At 46.6% G+C, this 18,293-nt stretch overlaps 1 protein-coding gene across 1 annotated transcript in view; it reads right to left on the reverse strand.

Moving 5' to 3' along the window:
• Positions 1 to 4,026, reverse strand: part of LOC120018332 — a 35,502-nt gene extending 31,476 nt beyond the window's left edge. Inside the window, exons 1-3 of the mRNA XM_038961470.1 lie at positions 3,703 to 4,026; positions 305 to 832; positions 107 to 197 (exon numbers count right to left, since the gene is read on the reverse strand). Of these exons, the coding sequence (XP_038817398.1) occupies positions 107 to 197; positions 305 to 562 (349 nt within the window). The 5' untranslated portion in view covers positions 563 to 832; positions 3,703 to 4,026. The remainder of the gene's footprint in view (positions 1 to 106; positions 198 to 304; positions 833 to 3,702) is intronic.
• Between the last annotated feature and the right edge of the window lie 14,267 nt (positions 4,027 to 18,293).

The raw sequence follows: 18,293 nt of genomic DNA on the forward strand, positions 1-18,293 counted from the left end.
GTCTCTAGATGAGTCAGGGTGGATCAGGGACAGAGGTCAAATAATGTAGTGCCTCTGTCTCTAGATGAGTCAGGGTGGGTCAGGGACAATCAGAGTTCTGTCTTACTTGTGAAGGGGTTACTGGGTTCCTGTTCTGTTTCCATAGGCTCAACATCTTTACCTGTGGATGGGTCCAGTATGGGATGGGTTTCACACATCTGCAACAACAATAAATATTCTAATACTGTGGAAGATAAAACATCTATGTGCATATAAAAGGTCAATTCTGCAAATATGTCTTTTGGATCGTCTTTGGACAACTCACACTTGAAGAGGTCCATTTCCTTTTGGGTTCACTTTCACATTCATTCTCATTTTCTTCACACTTTTGACAGGCTTTCAGCTTATGACGAGCTGAGGCAAAGTGTCTGGTCAAACTTGACTTCCTACGGTAATCAAGAGGCTTTTTGTTGTCACATACTCTGCAAAACAACTGGCCTTTTTTCTCAAATGTATCAGGAAACTCTTTCACTCTGTCTTTGACCGTTATACGGCTGTGGCGACGTTTGCTTGGTGAGGACATTTCAAGTCAAATGTGAAGTCAGTCAGATTCAACAATTGACTGGCTGATTGATCCTGCAGACATCGGAGAGCATTAGTTGCAACACGCCTGTTTACTTACGCCAGGTCACTACAGAATTTGAAGACAAGCAGTCCGGCCGAATAGACCTATTCTGTAGCCACTGAGTTAAATAATTGTCAACGTGTGAAAGGAGGGATGATCTGTTTCCCATAGAGTCAGTGTCATCTGTAGCTTTGGATCGATACTCCTCTCTGGTTACTCTCACCCTCCCTGTAGTCACAAAGAGAAGTGAGAAAACAGGGTTGATTGCACTTAAAGTTTCTACTGTACTAGCATGGAGAAATCCTGTCTGTTTGTGCCCAACATTCCACTCCTAGCCAATCCTTGTCATGCCAAACATAAAGGTCAGACTGTAGGCATTGACCCCCCTCCCTCTTTTACGCTGCTGCTGCTACTACTCTGTTTGTTATCTATGCATAGTCACTAACTTTACCCACATGTACATATTACCTCGACTAACCTGTACCCCTGCACATTGACTCTGTACCAGTAACCCTTGTATATAGCCTCGCTACTGTTATTTTACTGCTGCTCTTTAATGATTTGATACTTTTATTTTGTACTTAACACTTATTTTTCTTAAAACTGCACTGTTGGTTACGGGCTTGTAAGTAAGCATTTCACTGTAAGGTCCACACCTGCTGTATTCGGCACATGTGACAAATGCAATTTGATTTGATGGTATGACAAGCAGTGGAAAGTTAGCATGAACAGACCGGATGTCTCTAGGCTGGTCTCCAGAAGGTATAGACTGAACATGTTGAATATATTCTGATTGATATAACTAACAACTACAATATCTCCATAATAGGGCTGTTGCCGTGACCACGGCACGACCACGTCACCACCACATCCCTGCTGGAGTCATCCTGGTGATTTGCTTGACAATAAATTATTTACACAAATGTTATAACTGTCAGAACCCTACTCCATCATAACACAACAAGAGTATATTCAAATCAAGTTTATTTTATATAGCCCTTCGTACATCAGCTAATATCTCGAAGTGCTGTACAGAAACCCAGCCTAAAACCCCAAACAGCAAGCAATGCAGGTGTAGAAGCACGGTGGCTAGGAAAAACTCCCTAGAAAGGCCAAAACCTAGGAAGAAACCTAGAGAGGAACCAGGCTCTGAGGGGTGGCCAGTCCTCTTCTGGCTGTGCTGGGTGGAGATTATAACAGAACATGGCCAAGATGTTCAAATGTTCATAAATGACCAGCATGGTCAAATAATAATAATCACAGTAGTTATCGAGGGTGTAGCAAGTCAGCACCTCAGGAGTAAATGTCAGTTGGCTATTCATAGCCGATCATTAAGAGTATCTCTACCGCTCCTGCGGTCTCTAGAGAGTTGAAAACAGCAGGTCTGGGACAGGTAGCACGTCCGGTGGACAGGTCAGGGTTCCATAGCCGCAGGCAGAACAGTTGAAATATTATAAGGAATTAAAATATTGTCATTGAAAGTTGTTGCCAAAATGGTCTCTTTTTGTGTCACAAACATACACAATTAGGACCTGTCAATTGAAGCCTTAGGGGCGTATCCAAGAACATGACAACAAATCACCAACTTCCTTTCTACATAATGTAAAAGGTTGGGTCAATCGAATCTGGTATCAGGATAAAATGTGATTCAGAGTCACCGAATATACTTTAAATATTTTTATTTAACATAAGCGATAAATGGTAAATGCAATTTTCGTATATACGGGTTCACTGTATCACCACGCAGGGTAAAGCAGAGAACTGACTAGAATAATACAGACATCTTCTTTTATACTGTGACATATGTAGTTCCAACTTTAGAGTTGGCCTGTCACAGTAGAGGCTTAGCGTGGTTTAATTAAACTTGATCGCCTATCGGTGGTGCCCAGGCTGGTCCCAGCCTCACAGCACACAGGATCCAGATATCCGGAAGTGTTAGTTGTGAAGTTTGAGCTGAGTTGTCGGTGGCTACACTGCTCAGTTCCTGTTTTCTTGTTATTCAGCATTTTTATATCTTGTCTCAACCTTGTGGTTTGCACAGCCAACACCCTAGATTAGCAACAGCTTTTCTGCAGTCACGCTATGTTTTGTGATTAACATGTCCTATTTCTATAAGGCATATATTTTTGTTAAAAAGAGAACAAAACCATCCTTCACAATAATCATGACACATGAATCAACATTATTATCATCATCATCACCTTCAATCTTTTGTTTTATTTAGTTATATGCCATAGCCTAGCATAAAAGAAAAAGCCAAAAACTAGAGTTGAGAGTCATCTTTCCATAGAGGGGGGTATAATAGTTTGTAGGCCGTACGGACAACGATTTTGTGAGAATACATAGGCAGATGCGGCATAGTCAGACGCATTCAATGTTAAAACATATCTCAAATCTTAAATTGAGGGAGTAGGTTTTTTATTTTTATTATGCTAATTAGATTTTCGCGTGATGTTTTGGGAAACTCATGTTAAAATACATCTTAAAACACTAAGTATGACTATTCCATCGCTATCGGGAAAGAGGACGCAGGTTGTTTTAATTTTTTTACAAGATCAGCTTTAAAATCATATTTGTTTCTTTTCATGAGATACAATCAGTTATTTACATAATTTATTGTCTAGTTATTTTTTGTTGTTGCTTTTTAAAATAATTAGCATCAGCAGCCGAGTCGTATACATTAGTTCACACCAAACCGTTTGGCAACAGGGCATAAACGGTTCACAACAACGTGAAGTAAACAGTTTCGGTTTCAATTTTTTTTTATGGTTGGCACTAATGAATACGTCTCGGGTTTGAGGAAGTTCAGTTGCTTGGCTTTCCACATTTCACCTATTTTTCACACAAAAACACATTTGTCATCGTGAAAAGCGTTAGGCTAAATCAGTGGATTCGCGGATGAAATGTTTTTGTTGCTTACTTTCTTGTTTTAAGAAGACACGTCTAGGCCTGTATATAGTCGAATATAGTAGGCGCGCTCTCCCTACGGGCATACAGATGTGAATGCGGAAGGAACTAATTTTGGATGAGACTATTGAAAAACTTTCCACACAAATCGTGATCAACTTTACGGAAACACATAACAATCATCGCCTTACCTTTTATATCTCGCTCAATCGAAGCCGAAACGGATCGTCCGGAGGTCTACATTACATATGGGATGCTCAACTAATTTTACATACCAGGTTCTCGCGTCTCGTTCCGCGTTCAAAACAACTTGGAGAAATCGATTTGAACGGTCATCCAATTCGGAATTCCAACTCGGGTCTCCCTCGAGAGCTCCGACTGTCCGACCTGTAGATCACCGACGTCATGAGTTCGCAGTTGTTTTAAACGCGACTTCGAACACATGGGTACATACCGTAGCAAAACGTATTGAAACTGAAAAAGTTTTGCAATGGAAAATCGTTTTTTATTGGACAAATTCAGGTAGGTCACTCTCCGTTTTGTATTCGCTAGGAACCAAACGGGGAGTGACCTACCTGAATTTGTCCAATAAAAAACGATTTTCCATTGCAAAACTTTTTCAGTTTCAATACGTTTTGCTAGATACGCAGTTTCGGGATGTCACGTACAGTTGTAACAACCTTCTATTCGATCAAATAAGCCTCATGTAGCAATTAAGCCGTTACATTTTTTGACCAAATTCCATACTCTCATTGACCTCAATACAAAAACTCATCGCTTGGTGAGCTAAAAACGCCACCAGCTGGAAAATACCGAGTTGGGGCTCTCGCTTCGCCTTCTCTGACACACCCCAGACACTGACACAGAACACTGAGCTATAATAAGAACGGTACAGGACGTTTATCCTGGACTCTAGCGCACCCAGGTGGTTTAGCTGGAAAGTATAGTGTGATGGGGAAGAGGGAGGAGCCATGATGCAGTGATGCTGTGAGGGGAGGGATAAGAGAAAGAGAGACCAGAAATCCAAATTACATCTAGCCATAGAGCAGAGATGGGCAACTTTGATGGGGGTAGGGGACACAATTTTTTAAACTCATCATGAGGGGCCGCAGTGGCTTATGGGTCAACATACCCCCCACCTCACCAGCAAAACATTTTAGCGGCCCCCCTCATGACAGCAAAGACAAAAAAATATATGTTATATTTATGTTATATTAATATATTTACTGCAGTCTATCCAAGATGGCATAGCAGTCAGACGTCTTTTGTCCTCGTCTTGTCGTGTCCCGTGTATATATATTTTTCGCATATTTAAAAACAATTTTTTTCTTAACCTCAACTTCAACATACTCTCCTGCAATCCGCCTCACCCAATGTGGTACGGATCTGCTATTTTCTTTACTTTGAACCGGAACCCCCAACAGAAGCTAGCCAGCTAACTAGCTACTAGCTAGTAGTCAGCTAGCCACTAGCTAGTAGTCAGCTAGCCACTAGCTAGTAGTCAGCTAGCCACTGCTAGCGGTCATCAGCTGCCTTTAGCCCGGACAACTCTCGCCAGTCTGCACAACGCGACTCAAACCAGAGCAAATCGTACTTATTTTTCTCCATATCTCCGGATTCCTACCGTAAGTTCTGAACCTTTTCACCTGGATCATCACAGCTAGCTAGCTACTATCCGAGTGGCCACTCCTGGCTAACGTCTCTGTCCCGAAGCAAGAACCAATTAGCCTGGAGCTAGCCTTTGCTAGGCCCATCTCCCGGCTAGCCGAAGAGGTCCATCAGCCACTCCTTGGGCTACAATACCTATTTTGCCAATTGGCCTGGACCCCCGCCGACCCATCACGACTGGACTACTGACGTAATTCACCCAAGGTTTTTTTTTTTCAACTGGCTCCTCCGTCGCGACGTCCCCTGAATGCCCATCTTCTAGCCGCGGCCCGCTAGCTGTCTAGAGCATATCGGACTGTTAGATTAAGAGGCCCATCGGACAAATTCTTTGGCCATTATACCTATTTTGCCAATTGGTCTGGACCCTTTTACCACACAGAGCCCTGCTGATCCACGACGACTGGTCTGTTGACGTAACAGCACGAGGGGGCTAAAGCAGACTTTTCCCGTCGCGACGTCCCTCTAAGGCCCTTCTGCTAGCTTGCTATCCCCGGCCCGGTAGCTGCCTATCTAAGGTCCGCCAAGCCACTCACTGGACCCCTATGATCACTCGGCTACGCATGCCTCTCCCTAATGCCAATATGCCTAGTCCATTGCTGTTTTGGTTAGTAATTATTGCAGAGCCTCTAGCCCTGCTCAATACGCCTTAGTTAACCCTTTAGTTCCACCTCCCACACATGCGGTGACCTCACCTGGTTTAAATGTTTCTAGAGACAATATCTCTCTCATCATCACTCAATGCATTGGTTTACCTCCACTGTATTCACATCCTACCATACCTTGTCTGTACATTATGCCTTGAGTCTATTCTACCGTGCTCAGAAACCTGCTCCTTTTACTCTCTGTTCCGAATGTACTAGACGACCAGTTCTTATAGCCTTTAGCCATACCCTTATCCTACTCCTCCTCTATTCCTCTGGTGATGTAGATGTTAATCCAGGCCCTGCAGTGCCTAGCTCCACTCCCATTCCCCAGGTGCTCTCATTTGATGACTTCTGTAACCGTAAAAGCCTTGGTTTCATGCATGTTAACATTAGAAGCCTCCTCCCTAAGTTTGTTTTATTCACTGCCTTTGCACACTCTACCAACCCGAATGTCCTAGCCTTGTCTGAATCCTGGCTTAGGAAGACCACCAAAAACCCTGAAATTTCCATCCCTAACTATAACATTTTCCGACAAGATAGAATTGCCAAAGGGGGCGGAGTTGCAATCTACTGCAGAGATAGCCTGCAGAGTTCTGTCTTACTATCCAGGTCTGTGCCCAAACAATTTGAGCTTCTACTTTTAAAAATCCACCTTTCCAGAAACAAGTCTCTCACCGTTGCCGCTTGCTATAGACCACCTTCTGCCCCCAGCTGTGCCCTGGACACCATATGTGAATTGATTGCCCCCCATCTATCTTCAGAGCTCGTGTTGTTAGGTGACCTAAACTGGGACATGCTTAACACCCCGGCCATCCTACAATCTAAGCTTGATGCCCTCAATCTCACACAAATTATCAATGAACCTACCAGGTACAACCCCAAATCCGTAAACATGGGCACCCTCATAGATATCATCCTAACCAACCTGCCCTCCAAATACACCGCTGCTGTCTTCAACCAGGATCTCAGCGATCACTGCCTGCGTCCGTAATAGGTCTGCGGTCAAACGACCACCCCTCATCACTGTCAAACGCTCCCTAAAACACTCCAGCGAGCAGACCTTTCTAATCAACCTGGCCCGGGTATCCTGGAAGGATATTGACCTCATTCCGTCAGTAGAGGATGCCTGGTTATTCCTTAAAAGTGCTTTACCCACCCTTGGTTCACTCCAGACCTGACTGCCCTTGACCAGCACAAAAACATCCTGTGGCGTACTGCATTAGCATCGAATAGCCCCCGCGATATGCAGCTTTTCAGGGAAGTTAGGAACCAATATACACAGGCAGTTTAGGAAAGCAAAGGCTAGCTTTTTCAAACAGAAATGTGCATCCTGTAGCACAAACTCCAAAAAGATCTGGGACACTGTAAAGTCCATGGAGAATAAGAGCACCTCCTCCCAGCTGCCCACTGCACTGAGGCTAGGAAACACTGTCACCACAGATAAATCTGCGATATTTGAGAATTTCAATAAGCATTTTTCTACGGCTGGCCATGCTTTCCACCTGGCTACCTCTACCCCGGTAAACAGCCCTGCACCACCCACAGCAACTGGCCCAAGCCTCCCCCTCTTCTCCTTCACCCAAATCCAGATAGCTGATGTTCTGAAAGAGCTGCAAAATCTGGACCCCTACAAATCAGCCGGGCTAGACAATCTGGACCCTCTCTTCCTAAAATTATCGAATCCCACCGTACCTTCTCCGCTATGCAATCTGGTTTCTGAGCTGGTCATGGGAGCACCTCAGCCACGCTCAAGGTCCTAAACGATATCATAACCGCCATCGATAAGAGACAATGCTGTGCAGCTGTATTCATCGACCAGGCCAAGGCTTTCGACTCTGTCAATCACCACATTCTTATCGGCAGACTCAACAGCCTTGGTTTCTCAAATGACTGCCTCGCCTGGTTCACCAACTACTTCTCAGACAGAGTTCAGTGTGTCAAATCGGAGGGCCTGTTGTCCGGACCTCTGGCAGTCTCTATGGGGGTGCCACAGGTTTCAATCCTCGGGCCGACTCTTTTCTCTGTATACATCAATGATGTCACTCTTGCTGCTGGTCATTCTCTGATCCACCTCTACGCAGACGACACCATTCTGTATAGATCTGGCACTTTGGACACTGTGTTAACTAACCTCCAGATGAGCTTCAATGCCATACAACTCTCCTTCCGTGGCCTCCAACTGCTCTTAAATGCAAGTAAAACTAAATGCATGCTCTTCAACCGATCGCTGCCCACACCTGCCCGCCAGTCCAGCATCACTACTCTGGACGGTTCTGACTTAGAATATGTGGACGACTACAAATACCTAGGTGTCTGGTTAGACTGAAAACTCTCCTTCCAGACTCACATTAAGCATCTCCAATCCAAAATTAAATCTAGAATTGGCTTCCTATTTCGCAACAAAGCATCCTTCCCTCATGCTGCCAAACATACCCTAGCAAAACTGACTATCCTACCGATCCTTGACTTTGGCGATGTCATTTACAAAATAGCCTCCAACACTCTACTCAGCAAATTGGATGCAGTCTATCACAGTGCCATCCGTTTTGTCACCAAAGCCCCATATACTACCCACCACTGCGACCTGTATGCTCTCGTTGGCTGGCCCTCGCTTCATATTCGTCGCCAAACCCACTGGCTCCAGGTCATCTAAGTCTTTGCTAGGTAAAGCCTCACCTTATGTCAGCTCACTGGTCACCATAGCAGCACCCACCCGTAGCACGCGCTCCAGCAGGTATATTTCACTGGTCACCCCCAATGCCAATTCCTCCTTCGGCCGCCTTTCCTTCCAGTTCTCTGCTGCCAGTGACTGGAACGAACTGCAAAAATCTGGAGCTGGAGACTCATATCTCCCTCACTAGCTTTAAGCACCAGCTGTCAGAGCAGCTCACAGATCACTGCACCTGTACATAGCCCATCTGTAACTAGCCCATCCAACTACCTCATCCCCATACTGTTATTTATTTTATTTATTTAGCTCCTTTGCACCCCAGTATCTCTACTTGCACACTCATCTTCTGCACACCTTTCACTCCAGTGTTTAATTGCTATATTGTAATTATTTTGCCACTATGGCCTATTTATTGCCTCACCCCCTTATCCTACCTCATTTGCACACACTGTATATAGACTTTTTCTATTGTGTTATTGACTGTACGCTTGTTTATTCCATGTGTAACTCTGTGTTGTTCTTTGTGCCGCACTGCTTTTGCTTTATCTTGGCCAGGTCGCAGTTGTAAATGAGAACTTGCTCTCAACTAGCCTACCTGGTAAAATAAAGGTGAAATAAAAAAAATTAGAAAAAAATCTACACATTTGGCCATGGGGCAGAGAGAATTTTTAGAACTGATTTCCTGCAATTCTACAAATTTTGCCGTAGGGTGGAGGCAAATGTTTGCAGTTTTTATTATGATAAGTGATGATCAATGGGCCCCACCCCGGTCAGTAATTCAACCATGCTTACTACAAGTTTAGATAGCTGGCCACAAGACCAACTTACCAATCAAAAACATTTTTGCTGACATGGGCTAATTGACTGACTGCTAATGCACAACCACATTTCAAAATTGCATCTTGTCTCAACAGTAAGTTGAGACCCCGGCTGAGTTATTTTTTTAAATTATTGGTCCATGGGCCTACAAAAGGAGGGCCGGTCTGCGGGCCGCCAGTTGCCCATCCCTGCCCTAGAGGACACAAAACACTATAACTACCTCGGCCTAAACATCAGCACCACAGGTCATTTCCACAAGGCTGGGAATGACCTGAGAGACAAGGCAAGAGTGGCCTTCCTTCTACGCCATCAAAAGGATCATAACATTTGACATCCTAATTAGGATCTGGCTAAAAAAACTTGAATCAGTTATAGAACCCATTGCCCTCTACAGTTGTGAGGTCAAGGTTCCACACCAACCAAGAATTCACAAAATGGGACAAACACCAAATTGAGACCGAAAGCAGAATTCTGCAAAAACATCTCCCGTGTACAACGTAAAACACCAAATAATGCATGCAGAGAAGAATCTGATTTTAATCTGATTTGTTCGGACGGTTCAACTGACCAGTTTGTTCAGTCTGTTTGAGTTGTGACTATGTTGTCTAATTCAGTTTGGCTGGACTTAATTGTTTAGACCCACTTGAGTTTGCACACAAAACACAGCCCATTCAGTTTATTCAGTCAGTCCGGGTCAGGTGGGTCATTCAATTTGTCCGGCTCGCTCAGTCGCTCAGCTGGGGTTGGTGGTCAGTCTCGTTCAAGTTATCTGTCTGCCCTGTTGACTGTTCTGTTCAATCTAGTTTGAGGAGGTAACTGTCCGTCTGCATGGTCGAATAAAATTAAATAGAAATTCTGTAATACCGCTTATCGTGTTTGTAAATCGATACGGTCTGCTTGGATGTGTAATATTGCCTTTTCTGTGTCAAGGAGGAGAATCAGGAAAGTGCTGTATAATCAGGTGTTTGATAAGGAACGATAAGGGACTGCTTAGACGGATAGTCATATCCGTGAATACCACCTTATAGATTGTTTGATAAGGACCTGCTTATACAGATATTAATATCAGTAAATACTGCCTTATAAATTGTAGATAGGGGTCTGCTCAGACAGTTATATAAAAATCTGTGGTTACCGCCCTGAAATAAATGTATCGTTACTAGTATAATCCTGTATACTCTGTATAATCCTGTATATGCTTAGGAAAAGCGTGAAAGGTGTATAAAAGTGAGTGTGAAAGTTTCTCTGCTGTTGTGGTATAGAAAGGTTGTGCGTCTCTCCTGAGCCGTCACTTGAGTGTGATCTGGCGGAGGGGATGCATCTCGTCCTGCTCTAGGGGAAGTGAATGTGATTGGTACATAAATACCCATTGAAGGAATATGATACTAGAAGATTGAACAGTAAGGATCAATTGGAAAAATACATGGACATTATAGTAAATTAGTAATAACTGTCAAGACGATATTAGCGATTGCCCGGTGAGGCCATTAAACATTGCATACTGTACTGAAAGGTGGAAGAATATGCAGTATATAGAAATTGGAACATTTGAAGTTAGAATATACTCAAAAAGAGAAAACAATTATAAAAACATAGAAACAGGGGCAATAACCAATAGACCGAGTACAATAATCAGAGAAAGAAAAATAACATGGTTATAAATAGGAGAGAATAGGGTGTGGTCAAAGTCTTTAGGGCTTGACCAGAGCGTTAAAGTGTTCAGCCCTGGATCTGTAGGGAGTAATAAAATAATAAGATAAAGGTTTTAATAAAGGGAATAGCACAATAAAACAAAACCAGGGCGCAAAAAATAAATATGAATATCACAGGTAAATAGGGAGAGGCTTGGAAAATAGTTATTTTTAATAAAACCATGAAGTCGCTGAAAGAAGCGCATGCAAATTCTACCAATTCGGTTCGAATATGGAAAGAATTGAGCAAAATTGAGAATATTGGGCAACATTTCCCTGTTAACGGAGAATTCAAATCAAATAAAGAATTCAGGGAGGCAATTATTAATTGGCACAATGACATGAAACCAGAATCAAAAGCTCAATATACAAGCATATTGAAGTTAGCGTTTTATCCGGCCTTGCTGTCTCTGCCTGGCCGGTTCCCCTCTCTCCACTGGGATTCTCTGCCTCTAACCCTATTACAGGGGCTGAGTCACTGGCTTACTGGTGCTCTTCCATGCCACACCTATAAGGGGTGCGTCACTTGAGTGGGTTGAGTCACTGACGTGGTCTTCCTGTCTTGGTTGGCGCCCCCCTTGGGTTGTGCCGTGGCGGAGATCTTTGTGGGCTATACTCGGCCTTGTCTCAGGATGGTAAGTTGGTGGTTGAAGTTATCCCTCTAGTGGTGTGGGGGCTGTGCTTTGGCAAAGTGGGTGGGGTTATATCCTGCCTGTTTGGCCCTGTCTGGGGGTATCATCGGATGGGGCCACAGTGTCTCCTGACCCCTCCTGTCTCAGCCTCCAGTATTTATGCTGCAGTAGTTTATGTGTCGGGGGGCTAGGGTCAGTCTGTTATATCTGGAGTATTTCTCCTGTCTTATCCAGTGTCCTGTGTGAATTTAAGTATGCTCTCTCTAATTCTCTCTTTCTCTCTTTCTTTCTTTCTCTCTCTCGGAGGACCTGAGCCCTAGGACCATGCCTCAGGACTACCTGGCATGATGACTCCTTGTTGTCCCCAGTCCACCTGGCCGTGCTGCTGCTCCAGTTTCAACTGTTCTGCCTGCGGCTATGGAACCCTGACCTGTTCACTGTGATTGCTATTATTTGACCATGCTGGTCATTTATGAACACTTGAACATCTTGGTCATGTTCTGTTATAATCTCCACCCGGCACAGCCAGAAGAGGACTGGCCACCCATCATAGCCTGGGTCCTCTCTAGGTTTCTTCCTAGGTTTTGGCCTTTCTAGGGAGTTTTTCCTAGCCACCTTGCTTCTACACCTGCATTGCTTGCTGTTTGGGGTTTTAGGCTGGGTTTCTGTACGGCACTTTGATATATCAGCTGATGTAAGAAGGGCTATATAAATACATTTGATTTGATATCAGCGTCATTGCGCTAACCGGACTATTTTGAGAATGGATAGTGTAAAATGGGGTGCTTGGTAATGTCGTTCAGGCTATTTTGTTTTGATTTCAAAGCACTAGTTTGAATGTACCAGAGTGCAGAATAACTTTACAAATGCTCAAAGTCGGATTGAGTATGGCCGGTGTCAGTAAACGTCAGGGAAATAACGCAATTTGAATTATTGCCAGCAGCACAGTTAGTCACCAATGTTTTTATCAAAAAGTAAAGAGCCTAACCAGCTCTCCGAGGTGAGTCGAATGGAGAGTAAAGATGTGTTAACTTGTTTATATCTGGAAGTAGCCTTAGCTAAATTAGCCAGTTAGCTTGGGTGCTTGACTGCCTTATGGGAAAACATATTAGGTATTATGATTCAGAAAGTTGGGATCAACCCTGTTCTTAACGGATTTTGGGGTTGAATAATCTTTGTGAGAATCAAGGACAGTGGATATGAGGTAACATATTAAAATGGGCAGTATATATGGGCACGAATAATGTTTACGAAGAGTCTAACTTTGTATCACGCCACATTCAAACAATCTCTAAAGTGTTTAGATGTGGGGGTTCTATGTTGATACAATATGTCAACTATGTGGTAAACAGGAACACAAGGAATTATAGCTGTGGTAAAGTACTACTGGCGAAACAAGAACATATTTGGGGGTTTCGAGAACCATGCGACTCAAGAAGAAAATCCTAGTAGTTTGAAACTCTCGAGTGTAATGCCCGAGGTGTAGTGGATGAACAGGAGTCAAACGCAGGAGACAGAGAGTTCAGAGTAGCGTTCCAAATTTAATTCCCCACACGGGTGCAAACACGACGCTACTCAAAAAACAAATGCTTCACCACAAACAAAGTGAGAAACACGAAAATCACCAACCAACGTACACGTACCCTGACACACAAGAATGTACAGAGTGTACACACAACAATCCCGCACACCCAGCAGGCCGGGCTGCTGGGTAATAAAGCCCCACAAATCACCCTAACCACAAACAGGTGTACCTACTCAACAAAAAAGGGAGGGGGAGGAAAAGTCAGGACCGTACCCCTCCCAGTCCACGAGGTACTGCAGGCCCCTCACCCGGCGTCTTGAGTCCAGAATGGCTCGTATCCTATACGCCGGGGACCCCTCGATGTCGAGAGGGGGAGGAGGGACCTCCGGTACCTCACCGTCCTGCAGGGGACCAGCTACCACCGGCCTGAGGAGAGACACATGAAACGAGGGGTTAATACGATAATAGGAAGGGAGTTGTAATCGATAACACACCGCGTTTATTCTCCTCAGGACTTTGAAGGGCCCTACACACTGCGGACCCAGCTTCCGGCAGGGCAAGCGGAGGGGCAGGTTTCGGGTCGAGAGCCAGACCCTGTCCCCCGGTACAAACACGGGGGCCTCACTGCGGTGGCGGTCAGCACTCCTCTTCTGCCGTCCACTAGCTTGTTGAAGTGATTCCTGGACGGCCCTCCATGTCTCCTTGGAGCGCTGCACCCATTCCTCCACCGCAGGAGCCTCGGTCTGGCTCGGATGCCATGGTGCCAGGACCGGCTGGTACCCCAATACACACTGAAAGGGGGACATGTTAGTAGAGGAGTGGCGTAGAGAGTTCTGGGCCATTTCGGCCCAAGGGATGTATCTCGCCCACTCCCCTGGCCGGTCCTGGCAATACGACCGCAGAAACCTACCCACCTCCTGGTTCACTCTCTCCACCTGCCCATTACTCTCAGGGTGATAACCGGAGGTAAGGCTGACCGAGACCCCCAAACGCTCCATAAACGCCCTCCATACTCTGGACGTGAACTGGGGGCCCCGATCAGAAACGATGTCCTCCGGCACCCCGTAGTGCCGGAAGACGTGGGTGAATAATGCCTCCGCAGTCTGCAGGGCTGTAGGGATACCGGGCAACGGGAGGAGACGGCAGGACTTAGAAAACCGATCCACAATCACCAGCACCGTAGTATTCCCTTGAGACGGGGGAAGGTCGGTCAGGAAATCTACGGATATGTGTGACCAAGGCCGTTGTGGAACGGGGAGGGGTTGTAACTTCCCTCTAGGAAGGTGCCTAGGAGCCTTACTCTGAGCGCATACCGAACAGGAAGAGACATAAAACCCAACGTCCTTAGCCAAAGTAGGCCACCAATACCTCCCCCGAAGGCTCCCCACTGTCCTCCTCACCCCAGGGTGACCCGAGGAGGGTAGGACGTGAGCCCACCGAATCAATTTGTCCCGAACACCAAGCGGCACGTACTTCCGCCCCGCCGGACACTGAGGAGGAGCGGGTTCCGCCCTTAATGCCCGCTCGATGTCCGAGTCCACTTCCCACACCACTGGTGCTATAAGCCTTGAGGCGGGAAGGATGTGGGTAGGTTCGGTGGGCCGATCCTCCGTGTCGAAACAACGGGACAGTGCATCCGCCTTTATGTTTTGGGAGCCCGGTCTGTACGATAGAGTAAACTGGAATTGGGTGAAGTACATGGCCCACCTTGCCTGACGTGGGTTCAGTCTCCTAGCTGCCCGAATATACTTCAGATTCTGGTGGTCGGTCCAGATGAGAAAAGGGTGTTTAGCCCCCTCAAGCCAGTGTCTCCACACCTTCAGAGCACTGACCACTGCTAACAACTCCCGGTCCCCCACATCATAGTTACGCTCCTCTGGGCTGAGCTTCTTAGAGAAAAAAGCGCAGGGGTGGAGTTTTGGTGGCGTACCCGAGCGCTGTGATAGCACGGCACCTACTCCAGCCTCGGACGCGTCCACCTCCACTATGAATGCTAGAGAGGGGTCCGGATGCGCCAACACGGGCGCATCCGTGAACAGCGCCTTCAACCTGTTGAAATCTCCGTCCGCTTCTGCTGACCACTGCAAACGCACCGGACCCCCCTTCAGCAGTGAGGTAATGGGAGCTGCTACCTGGCCAAAACCCCGGATAAACCTCCGGTAGTAGTTGGCAAAACCCAAAAACCGCTGCACTTCTTTTACCGTGGTCGGAGTCGGCCAATTACGCACGGCCTTAATGCGTTCACCCTCCATCACCACCCCCGAGGTGGAAATGCGATAACCCAGAAAGGAGACGGCTCGTTTGGAGAACACACACTTCTCAGCCTTGACATATAGGTCATGCTCCAGCAGTCTACCAAGCACTTTGCGTACTAGAGACACATGCGCGGCGTGAGTGGCTGAGTAGATCAGAATGTCATCGATATAAACAACCACTCCCTGCCCGTGCAGGTCCCTGAGAATATCGTCTACAAAGGATTGGAAAACGGCGGGAGCATTCTTTAACCCATATGGCATGACGCAGTACTCATAATGGCCCGATGTGGTACTAAATGCGCTTTTCCACTCGTCTCCCTTCCGAATACGTACCAGACTGTACGCGCTCCTGAGATCCAGTTTTGTGAAGAACTGCGCTCCGTGAAATGATTCCATTGCCGTAGCAATGAGAGGTAGTGGGTAACTAAAACCCACTGTGACGGAATTTAGACCTCTATAATCAATACACGGACGCAAACCTCCCTCCTTTTTCTTCACAAAAAAGAAACTCGAGGAGACGGGTGAGATGGAGGACCGAATGTACCCCTGTCCCAGAGACTCAGTGACATATGTTTCCATAGCCACTGTTTCCTCTTGGGACAAAGGGTACACGTGACTCTTGGGAAGCGCAGCGTTTACCTGGAGATCTATCGCACAATCCCTACCCGGTCGATAAGGTGGTAATTTAGTCGCTTTCTTTTTACTAAAAGTGATTGCCAAATCGGCATACTCGGGGGGAATGCGAACCGTGGACACCTGGTCTGGACTCTCCACCGACGTGGCACCGATGGAAACTCCCAGACACCTTCCAGAACACTCCTCTGACCACCCCTGGAGAACCCCCTGTTTCCACAAAATAGTAGGATTGTGACTAGCCAGCCAGGGAATCCACGGTACCACTGGAAATGCAGGCGAATCTATAATGTAAAAACTTATACGTTCCTTATGATCCCCCTGCGTCACCATGTCCAGTGGAACCGTGGCCTCCCGGACCAAACCTGACCCTAATGGCCGGCTATCTAGGGAGTGCACGGGAAAAGGAGAATCTATCGGCACAAGCGGAACACCTAGCTTGATGGCGAGTCCGCGATCCATAAAGTTCCCAGCTGCACCTGAATCGACTAGTGCCTTATGCTGGGAAGAGGTAAAAAACTTAAGAAAAAAAATGAAGACAAACATATGACTAACAGGGGGTTCTGGGTGAGTCTGGTGCTTGCTCACCTGAGGTGACCGAGAAATGTTCCGCCTGCCATCTCGACCCCCAGATGGACCCCCCCCCAGCACCGATCGGCCGTGTGTCCTCTCCGACCACAGCTGGTGCAGGGGGAGCCTCCTCCTCCGGTACCCCTCGGCACGGCCCCTCCCAACTCCATGGGAATGGGTGCAGGGGTGCTGGGTGGTGGAACGCACAGGACCCTCTCCGAACGGCCGCGGGAAGCCAGCAGATTGTCCAGCCGGATGGACATATCAATAAGCTCATCCAGGGAGAGAGCTTCGTCCCGGCACGCTAGCTCCCTGCGGACATCCTCCCGGAGACTACATCTGTAGTGATCTATAAGGGCCCTGTCGTTCCACCCAGACCCCGCGGCCAAGGTCCGAAACTCCAACGCGTAATCCTGGGCGCTCCTCTTCTTCTGCCTGAGATGAACCAGTCGCTCTCCCGCCGCTCGGCCCTCAGGTGGATGGTCGAACACGGCACGAAAACGGCGGGAAAATTCGGGGTAGTGCTCCTTCGCTGAATCTGGGCCATTCCAGACAGCGTTAGCCCACTCCAGAGCATGACCCGTTAGGCAGGAGATGAGGACACTCACCCTCTCTGCTCCCGAGGGAGTGGGTCTCACGGTTGCCAGGTACAGTTCTAGTTGTAACAAGAACCCCTGACATCCCGATGCTGCTCCATCATAATCCCTCGGGAGCGCAAGACGGAGAGCGCTGGAGCCGGAGGATGGTGAGAGAGGAGAGGAGGAATCCTGAGCTGGAGAGACTGCAGGTGGAGAGAGGAGACCACTCCTCTCCCATCGGTCCATTCTTTCCATCATTTGGTCCATGGCGGAACCGATGCGATGGAGTACGGTAGTGTGATGTAGCACCCGCTCCTCCATAGATGGGAGTGGGTTTGCCGCTGCTCCTGCTGACTCCATTCTTGCTTGAGGTGCGGGATTCTGTAATGCCCGAGGTGTAGTGGATGAACAGGAGTCAAACGCAGGAGACAGAGAGTTCAGAGTAGCGTTCCAAATTTAATTCCCCACACGGGTGCAAACACGACGCTACTCAAAAAACAAATGCTTCACCACAAACAAAGTGAGAAACACGAAAATCACCAACCAACGTACACGTACCCTGACACACAAGAATGTACAGAGTGTACACACAACAATCCCGCACACCCAGCAGGCCGGGCTGCTGGGTAATAAAGCCCCACAAATCACCCTAACCACAAACAGGTGTACCTACTCAACAAAAAAGGGAGGGGGAGGAAAAGTCGGTAGCAGCTAGTAGGCCGGTGACGACGACCGCCGAGCGCCACCCGAACAGGAAGGGGAGCCACCTTCGGTGGGAGTCGTTACATCGAGTCGTTGTTTAGTTATTCTAAATATATTTATTGAATTGACGTAAGGGAGGAGGAGATAATAGTAATTAAAGTGGCCTCCCTGTAAAAAGTAGAATTCGGTTTGTTTTGACTATAACTGAAATAAAAATTCACCTGGTAACAAACCTTAGCGAAAAGAGAGATGTTACGGTTGAGATTGTAGAGAGCTTTCTGAGTTTAAGGGAGGAGATGTAGACTAGGGAAGGTAACAAAAGAGAGTTAATGTTAGTCAATTGGAAAGTATGATTTTCGAATTTGAATTGATTAATTTGGCACATTACAGGTTC

This window comes from Salvelinus namaycush, chromosome 2 (genome assembly GCF_016432855.1).
Source record: "Salvelinus namaycush isolate Seneca chromosome 2, SaNama_1.0, whole genome shotgun sequence".
Taxonomy (NCBI): domain Eukaryota; kingdom Metazoa; phylum Chordata; class Actinopteri; order Salmoniformes; family Salmonidae; genus Salvelinus; species Salvelinus namaycush.